General features: G+C 33.5%; 1 protein-coding gene across 1 annotated transcript; it reads left to right on the forward strand.

The window, feature by feature from the left end:
* Positions 1 to 1,609: 1,609 nt before the first annotated feature.
* Positions 1,610 to 5,083, forward strand: LOC111401664 (protein NUCLEAR FUSION DEFECTIVE 4-like). The gene is made up of 2 exons (XM_023029510.1): positions 1,610 to 2,165; positions 3,165 to 5,083. The coding sequence occupies exons 1-2, from the start codon at positions 1,692 to 1,694 to the stop codon at positions 4,350 to 4,352; spliced, it is 1,662 nt and encodes a 553-aa protein (XP_022885278.1). The 5' UTR covers positions 1,610 to 1,691; the 3' UTR covers positions 4,353 to 5,083.
* Positions 5,084 to 10,212: the final 5,129 nt, after the last annotated feature.

The following is a 10,212-nucleotide window of genomic DNA, read 5'->3' on the forward strand; positions in this document are numbered from 1 at the left end:
AATAGATCCTACCTGTAAGAAAACAATTCAAAAATAAAGGCAGAAATAATGATATAATGGTCAAAAATTAATTTTAATTGGATTAAAATCTCTACGAAACAAGCTCTTAATCTAGATCGTACTTTTTAGGTTGACTTATTGACTTGAATAAATTGATTAGTCAATAATTAACTTAAAAAATTCAATATAAATTCATACTTAGAAGTAGTATTAATTCACATATGTCATCTATGTGACTCTTTGAGCTTTGTGAAAAAATATAACTCATGTATGCATCTTGTATAGAATGTTTGATGTACTTAGAAGATTGAGAAGATGCGGATCTCGGATTCAAGATAAAATGATATAATAATAATTGAAATTTTTCATAATTTATAAGTGTTATTTACATTATTTTTTAAAAAAAGATTTGTATATGAAATATCTTGTTTGTGTTTAATTTTAATCTTATCGACGTTAAAAGTAGTCTATCTCAAACTTAAAAAAGCCTTTTGGGAATAGAAAATAGCGTGTGTTGATATGACATTATTATGGAAATTGAGAAGTCTATAAAGTTTTCATACTTCAAATGAAGGTTTGTTAGCATGACAATAATGCTGTGATTATGTGACAAGTAGTTCGAGATAGTGGAAGTATGGCAAAATTGGTGATTGGGTGTGACTAGACGGAATCACTAAAATTCCCCTCGTACAGGGGAATTGTTTACAAGTTGCTGTCAATGGTACCCTTTTTTTTTGTGTTTTTGTGGATCAATATAAAATGTCAAGTGAAAACCTGTAAAAAAATATGTGAAACTTTACCTGTACACATAGCATGATTCATTAGCCATGGCGATTGCTTGATTTGATTCAATCTTTCTTGCTCTACATGTCTCCACTTAAGAGTTGTCAGACGGAATCACTAATTGGCGTTGGTGATTGGATTCAATTTTTCTTGCTCGACGGGTTTATATTGAAGAGTTGTAAACCACTTGAAAATGTGTGATTTCGAGGGCATTAGATTAGTCAAGACAAAATTAGTCCTCGATTGGCATCTACTTTTTAAAATTTAATTTTTTCAAAATTTATTTTTAACTACACCTTCTCGCAATAACATATTTTTGCATATATTTAAATCATTATATACGTATAGAAAAATCGACTATCAAAAGACATTTGTATGTTGGCCATGAGCGCCCGTTTATATTTTTAGAATCAACAAGGCCTATGGGTGGGGAACAACAATCAGCACGATCCACAGCTCATTTTCAGTGTATAGGCAGCTCTTGTTCTTTGGTCTATTGAGACACATCTCGTGATTTACCTCCCTCACAAAATTTTAAGGACGGAGCGGTGGAAGCCCTCAAAGTTGAGGTTCAACCCCTTTTTTTTTTTTTTTTTTTTTTTTTTTTTTTTTTTTTTTTTTTTTTTTTTGCACTTTTAGAATCGGGGGGCGAAATCTGAATCTTCACAAATTAATCAGTCTGGTCAAGTGTGGCTGGGAAGCCACGTGGGCTTCTAGGAACTCACCACATTCGAGTACTCCAATAATTTAATGGGCTGTGCTACTTGCACAGGACCCTGTGCACAGGGTGTGCACAGGGTCCTGTGCAAGTAGAAAATTGTAATTTAATTATTCTTAACTTCTCAGAACCTCAATCCAAGAAAATCCTCAATCCGAATTACCACAAAGATCATAAATTTCCCCTAAAAATGGATTTAGATTACAACCCAAGCCGTAAATCCCTAATTAAGAACAAATGGGTAGCCACGGTAGCCAGTATATGGATCCAGTGCACCAGTGGTTCCCTCTACACCTTCAGCATCTATTCCCCAGTCTTAAAATCCAGCCAAGGCTACGATCAATCCACACTCAACACAATTTCTGTTTTCAAAGATTTGGGGGCAAACACCGGCATCCTTTCCGGTCTCCTCTACTCCACCACCGTTCGCGGTGGCCGTAGGGGGCCGTGGGTGGTGCTGTTGGCCGGCGCCGCTCAGTGTTTTCTAGGGTACTTTCTTATGTGGTTGACTGTTACTCAAGTGCTCCCACGGCCGCCGGTGGCGGTGATGTGCTTGTATATGCTCCTGGCGGCGCACGCCATGACGTTTTTTAACACGGCGAATGTGGTCACCGGCGTGCATAATTTTCAGAACTACGCCGGCACTATTGTCGGCATCATGAAGGTAAATTCCGACTTTGGGTGGATAATTATTGTATTTTTATGGAACATTTAATTAGAACAACTGGTTTTTAATAACGTTTTAAGAGCATTCCCAACCAGTCTAGGTGTCATTAAATAGATTCAAAATATTTCAATTTTCAATATAGGAATAATAAAATAATCAAGAGAAAATTAGTTAAAATAAAAGATAGAGAAAAATAATAAATATTTTTTGTTAGTAGTAAAATTAAGTGTCAAATATAAAGAGCTTTTGGATTACTTCAAAACTTTAATTCTGTAAATTTATAGATGCTCTCCCATGAAGAAAATGCCCTTTGAAAATATAGGGAGGCTCTTGTCGATGCTGTAAGCTGTTAAAGTATACTTATAAAGTAAATTCTAATATAAATAATCTTTATATCATTTAAAATTAAAAATAAGTAAGTTTGGTGAAAATCTAAGAGTTAATTTTGAAAATAAGTTACTAATTGTTATTTAATTGTAAGAAAAGTTGACATATTCCAACATATCTGGAAATAAAAATTACATTTAAGTAACTTTTACTTATCTTAAGCGTAGCCTAACATTCTCGTAATACATATTATTGTTGACAACTTAGCCCTTTTAGAATTCTTAGAAAAATGAAGGAATATAGGAGTTCTTGAACATGCGGTATGACATAAATTGGAAGCATTGATCACATATTTAGAATATTTATACCAACCTGTTCAGCTTGAACTGGTTATTATCGTACATTATATTAATAGTTCACAGAGAAACTGAAACTTTAGTTCATTTATTTTGGTACTGATTTAGAATGCACTTAATTGAGCTGAATTCACCGTCATTTGAACTTAGCATTCTCCAACACTTGGATGTAAGAACGAGGAAATGTTCACTTCTGGAATCAGTTTAATAAATTCCACTGTTCAGCTCTTCAGTGTGCTATAATGAGATACTTTTAACAGCTTGTATGTCACCACAAGAATTTGTGTTTGCTTAAGTGTATGTTCTTTGATAGGGCTTTCTTGGTTTGGGTGGAGCTATATTGATTCTAGTGTACCAAACAATTTTCAAGGACAAGCCTAGTTCATATCTACTGATGCTGGCGTTTTTGCCCACAATAAGTTCTCTTCTGTTCATGGGGTTTGTAAGAATTTACAAATCAAACGAAGAAAACGAGAAACGATACTTGAACAGTTTCTCTTTTCTTGCTGTTCTTCTAGCGTCTTATCTTACAGCCGTAATAATCGTGGACAATATTCTCAAGTTAAGATTGTCAATACGCGTCTTCACCTTTGTTGTACTCGTCTTGTTGCTAGTCTCCCCAGTTTTTGTTGCAATTGACGCCCAGAGAGAGAAATCGTATAGGATGATAAAATCCCTGCTCGAGCATAACCAAGTCACTGATGACAGAGAGGATATGACACAGATCAGACAAAATGAGGTCTCAAATGGTGCTGATCAAGGTACAGAAACAAGTGATGATACTCTGAGACGGGGAGACGACCTGAATCTTCTGCAAGCAACATGCACTATCAGTTTCTGGTTTTTATTCATTACAACTGCTTGTGGCATGGGCTCAGGACTCGCCACAGTGAATAATTTGGCACAAATAGGAGGATCTCTTGGTTACACTAACTTAGAGATTGATACTTTGGTTTCTTTATGGAGCATCTGGAATTTTCTTGGTCGATTTGGAGCTGGTTATATTTCGGATTACTTCTTGCACGCGAAAGGATGGCCGAGGCCATTGTTCATTGCAATTACCCTTGCTGCTATGAGCATGGGTTATGTTATGGTTGCTTTTGGTTTTCCGGGTGCTCTATATGCCGGCTCGGTTTTGGTGGGTGTTTGTTATGGTTCACAGTGGTCACTAATGCCAACAATCGCTTCTGAAATATTTGGTAAAGTGCATATGGGAACAATATTCAACACCATAACCATTGCCGGTCCTGTTGGATCTTATGTTCTTTCTGTCAGGATAATTGGTTACTTCTACGACAGAGAAGCATCGGATAATGGAAAAACGTGCATTGGAAATCACTGTTTCAAGTTATCATTTATTATTATGGCATCTGTTACCTTCTTGGGATCTCTCTTTGCCTTAGCATTGTTCTTCCGAACAAGAAACTTCTACAAACATGTCATACTCAGAAGGCTTTTATATTCTCAGCGATGGAGTGGTCTCTTGGAGGATACTGAATGAGATTCCACTTCATCTATTAACTGCTTTTGTGATATAATGTTTGTACAGCCCTGGATATGGAAAAATTTTCAGGAAGATTGGTAAAATGCTGGTATATATTTGTAGAATATGCGGTTACCACAGATTAAGGCACAGCTTACTCGAAGAAGTTACTTTCCGATGGGAGGAAAACACTGTATAAACCGTTCAAGCTGCCTTGTCGAAGTCACATAACAGCCATCTAAGCGTATGGGATAGTGTGTCCATCAGCTGGGGTGCACAGAAACAAGGATAAAGATAAATCACCGGTGCAGAAGATACGATGAAAATATCTTGGCTGAACCCAGGATTGTGAGTTTTTTACAATCTCTCCATGTTAGTAGTTTGGCCGAAAAATTTTACTATTTTTCCATGATTGTTTATAAACAGTTAAGATTAGGACACTAGCCGATATTTGGTAATGTGCATTCGTATATTGTCAAGTCTCGTCTAGTATTGTATATTTAACGTGCCAAACGGGAGCGGGGTCTTCATATTTTGATCTTAATTAGATTGCACGAGTATCTATAATGGGACGTACCATTAGGAGTGTCGGAGTTGGTGTCGTCTCTTATGAGGTATTTGGTCGTTTAGAGCACTTGTCAAGCTTGGACGAGTTAAGACCAATATATGTATCGTAAGTTTTCTATACGAACGTATATGTTTAGTGTGCTAGACATATAATAGATTTCGGTGTTTATATTTCATTTTAATTTCTATGCAGTGGCAGAAAATTATTAAAGGAGATTTTTTGGAATTTCATAAGATTGTCGTAATATTTTTCACTATTTTCTATGATTCTAATAATAGATCATATTTTCGTAATTTTCTAGGATTCGTAACACTAAAAAATCAAGAGATTGTTTGATATGCCAGAATGTTTAACCGTAGTATATTGTTATGATCATAATCTCAACATTATTTCTCATGTTCGTGGTGAAATATTATTCAAAATTTCAAGAAATTGTATCGATCTCAATCAATATTTATCATTTTCTTAAATTAGATAATATTTAAAATGTAATATTATATTTAAGAAATCTTTTCTTTGGCATGAAAAGGATCTAAAAACATATACGTTAGTAAAATAGACGTAAAATATATTTTGTACATTAATTATTGGTGTAGGTCGAAGTACGTATTTTACTTATATCTACAATTAACTTCTATCAATGATGTCACGGTATTCTATAATATCAAGAGGGTTGTTGATATTCTCATACCTAATAATGTATTCTATAACATCATGGATGTTGTACTGAAACCCTGAACTGGTCAAACATATGACCTAAATTTACAATTAAAGTTGTCTGATCATGGATGTCACGACCAATCCCCGCAAGATATCCACAAGGAATAAAAAAATAAATAAAAATAAAAACAATGGGTGTAGACTCTTGAATTATTTTTATATGAATGGGGACAAATTCTAACTTTATTCAATTAAAATAAGGTTACGGATGATCAAAACATAAGGGCGAGTTGACCGACCCACTAGAAAATTCATATGATCTGGTGCGTAGAGTTAATTTCACGTAGGGACCAAATTCTATACTCTTTTGTGATCTTTGTGTTGTAATGTGCTAAGCCAACCAAAATCCGTCTAGCCTGGATTGGGATTTGTGGACAAAGCCACCAAATTTCTTTTCCAACTACCAAAATATGTATGCACTTGGTTTGACCACATAAAAGTCAACTCTTTAGACTGTCCATTGCAACTTGATGATCCTCATCTCCATTGATAAATAAAAACGTCAAATGGAGATATATTAATCTTGTGGGGTGGGGTGGGGTGGATTGGGTTGGGTGGGGGGGGGGGTCTTTCTTTTTATCTAAAAGGCTAATAATAATGGAGATGAAAGAGTAATAGCAGGGATTATTTTAACAACCTTGATATGCATTTTTTTTCATGCAGTTGGGAGTGCAAATTCATTTTCTTGTTATAATGGGAGGCAGTGATTTCATTAAGCTCATCTTTTCAATCTTGCTGCAGTTTCTAGATCCATGTTTTGAACTGCCTTTATGTACTGATTCTCCTTGAATTTCATTGGATTAACCTGACCCTTAAGAGGATCCCGAAAAAGCTATTTCAGCCTATCTAGTAGTTAAAGGCAATTTACTCTTAGAGTTATGACAGTGATTGTTATTTTCTTCATTTTTCCTTATGCCTGTGAACCAGTCAGACGTTTTCATTGGGACTGTACCGTTTGTGATTAGAAAATTCCTTCTTGAATCTTTAGTATTAGATGCTGATGTCATTGATTTGACTCATTTATCTTCAACTCATGAACTTAGCTGATACAAAGTTATATGATAGTACCCAATTTTTTAAATTTTTAATGGTTCGATCTGTGATTTATAATTCATGGAAGTTGATAAGATCCATCCACTTAGTAGCACTTTAGGATGGCATAGCCTAAAAGGATGCGGTTCAAGCGAGGAAAGTAATTATATTGTTCCATTCAAGTTTTGTGAATTGATCCATGTTTTGCAATTTCTTGATCCCTTTTTATGCATTTTATAGGAGCACTCTTTACTCCGAGGACCTTGCTGTATGTATCTCAATCTAAGCGATTACATAATCTTCATATAATGCTCCATCATTTCTCAGTTTAAAACACAGTCAACTTTTTCATCCAATCTTTTTCCTTCACATCATTTTTTGATAAATTGTTTATGAACCATTTTTACGTACAAGTAGCAAGATCCTTATTCTAAAGGCTAGGTTGTAGTTTCTTCTTGCTTCTTAACCTGGAACCAATTGCTGCAACAATGCCGATAATCTTCCTTTGAAGAGTCAATTCGAGTTCGTGAATGTTTCTGATTACAATTATGCTTCTCTTTTGAAATCCATCCTATATGCAATAAGAATTCATAAATTTGTCACTTGCAGAATTTTAATAATGAATGGAAGCTTCTCATGTTTATATTTTAGACTTCAATCTATAAAAATATAATTTTTTTCCTATTTGTTGTTTATCTTTTGTGTGGAAGAATTGGACATTGTACTGACTACTGAGTTTTAAAGTATGGTTCACAGAGGTGATCAAATTTCAGCTGGGCTATTTAGAGTTGATTCTATTACATGTTCGGTTCTTGTACTTTAAAACTTTACAATTTTAGCCAATTCGAACTTCATGAAAGTTAAAAGGATGGATATGGAAGTATCTATTAATTGATAAAATGGATGAAAATGATAATTTTCGTAATGTAATATGAAAATAAGGGTGAAAATGCTAAAAAATGAAAAATATGAACGTTTTTCTCAATAATATTGATATGTATGGATATTTTGTGCTAATTACTTTTTTAATAATGTATTTGGACTCCTTTGCAGTTTTTTTTTTAAATTTGAAAGTATAATTGCAATCAATTCTTTATTTTTTTATTTTATTTAAATAGGAGAGTATATTTGTTATTTCACATTTTTTTATTGAGAAATTGGATGAAAATGACTTTCGCAATGAAATGTGAAAATAAAAGTAAAAATGCCCAAAAATGAAAGGTAATAACGTTTTGCACCATAATATTGAAAGATAAGTAGGTTTTGTGCTTTACCTTTCTTATTATTCAAATTTTAGAGTGCTTGGACTTTTCTGGAAGTTGAAGGATGTACCTAGAGTTAATGGAAAGATATACGACTTATTTGGAAAGTACATAAAGTTGAAGGATGTATTTGGAGATATCTGTAATTTTTGAGGATCTATTTGGAGATCAAGGAAGGATGAAGGATGTATCTTGATTTTCTTAAAGTAAGAGGCCTTATTAGCAGTTTCTAATAGTATAAGGATGAAACTTTTGTTATCTGAAAGTTGGAGGATTGAATTGGAGATTTATGAAAGATGATGGTTGTATTCGGATTCTTCGAAATTACTTGGACACTTCTGAAAGATTAAGGATTTAATTGTAATACTTGAAAGTTATAGGACTAAATTGGAGATTTTTGAAAGATGAAGGATGTATTTTGATTTCTTTAAAGTAATAGGCCTTGTTAGTAGTTCTGATAGTATAAAGGATGTAGCTTGTGTTATTTTAAAGTAGTGTTCTAAATGGCGAGCATTGATGACGCCTAGGAGTCGCCAAGACACGAGACATGGCGTTATGCGCTAATTTAGCGATCAACGCTTTCGTCGAATGCATTAGGCGTGCCTAGGATTTTATAGGCACATCTTGGCGCGCATTATTAATTTGTAAATTGATTAAAAATTTTAAAATAATATTAAAATAAGAAAAACAATTTTTTCTTTTTTTTTACTCTTTTTACCTCCTAAGCTTTGCCTAGGTGCACATTAATCGTAACTCGACCTCCTTGTATTGCCACAAATTACACTTTTTAGAACACCGTTTGAAAGTTTGAGGCCTAAATTGGAGGTTTTTGAAAGAAGAATGATGTACTTGAGTTACAGGAAATTAGGGGGACTTACTTGGATTTTTTGGAAAGTTGAAGGATGTAATTTTAATATCTAAAAAAGTCAGAGGCCTATATTTGAGATTTCTGAAAGATGAAAGATATATTTGAGTTATTTGGATTTTAGAGTACTTGCTTGGTCTTTTGAAGGATGTATCTATAATTAATGGAACGATATATGACTTACTTGGAACGTACATTAAGTTGAAGGATGTATCTTTATCATATCATTAATTTAGTCCTCAATATTACTAATATCTTCAACTAGGCCATTGTCTTATCAACGCCATCAATTTAGTACATCTCAACTTCACATAATTGGTAATGGATCTCTAAACTTTCCAAAAGTTTCAATTCAGACCATATACTTACATAAAACTTCAATTGAGTCTTCCTGTGTCTCTAACATCTTTAGGGATGGCAACAATTCGATTTGGTTCGGTTTGACCAAAATCATCATCGAACCGTCAAATTTTTTATCATATCATAACAGCACCATATCTGTTCGGTTTGTATCTCGGTTCGACTCGGTTCGATTCAGTTAATAATTACGAAAATAAATTATTTTTTATAGGTCAATCCGTCAAATTGATATACAACAATTTATGAATAGAGAGTCAATGAAAACAAAAACATAATATTCCAAACGAAAATGTAAACATTATCCAAAATTCCAATTGCAAAATAAAAATTTAACAAACAGTATTATGAATATAACAGTACTAAAATTTTCCTTCATTCTTGTGCATTATAGTTACTTGATTTATACTCAATAATTCAAAAATTTCAACTTTAACTCATATTCAATCTTCATTCTTCCCCACAACTCTTACTAGCATAGGTCAGCATTCAAAATTGATTCCTATATAGTAAATAAGAAATGTAAATAGAGGATACAATGATACTACATAATCCAAAATGGTTTTAACTAAGATTTAGATAAAGAAAAAAAGTACCTCTTCGTCCACTTCCTTCTTACTAAACCTTGTCATCCCTAATAAAAAAATGATTTTTTTTAGCGGATAATCGGTTCGGTTTCGGTTCGACAGCGTAAATATCATACCCGCACCACCACGAACCGGTTAATTAAAATCAAATACCATATCCACCCCATTCGGTTCGATTAACAGCAATTTTCGATTTTAACGGTTCAAATTGTCATCTCTAAACATCTTATATGTTTCTTCAATTGAATTCCGCCATCTGACTAATAGGCTAAAAAATAGCTTCAATTTACAACTTACCAACATCTTCAATTAAATCCTTCCTCTAACTAACGTCTTCAATTAATTTACGTCCCTCGTATTACTAATGTCTCTTTGTTGATTGGAGTTACCTAAATTTTCAATTGTAAGGAAATTTTAATTATTTTAATAAAATGTATAATTTTTTAATTATTCTCACAAAATCCCTCCTAGCCTACTAGCTTCTGTT

Source organism: Olea europaea, chromosome 10 (assembly GCF_002742605.1).
Source record: "Olea europaea var. sylvestris chromosome 10, O_europaea_v1, whole genome shotgun sequence".
NCBI classification, from domain to species: Eukaryota; Viridiplantae; Streptophyta; class Magnoliopsida; order Lamiales; family Oleaceae; genus Olea; species Olea europaea.

Bases quoted from the DNA above. Each gene is read 5' to 3' on its own strand.
- LOC111401664 (XM_023029510.1), top strand. From the start codon at position 1,692: ATGGATTTAGATTACAACCCAAGCCGTAAATCCCTAATTAAGAACAAA. The intron at 2,166-3,164 runs GTAAATTCCGAC...GTTCTTTGATAG, and splicing joins CTATTGTCGGCATCATGAAG to GGCTTTCTTGGTTTGGGTGG.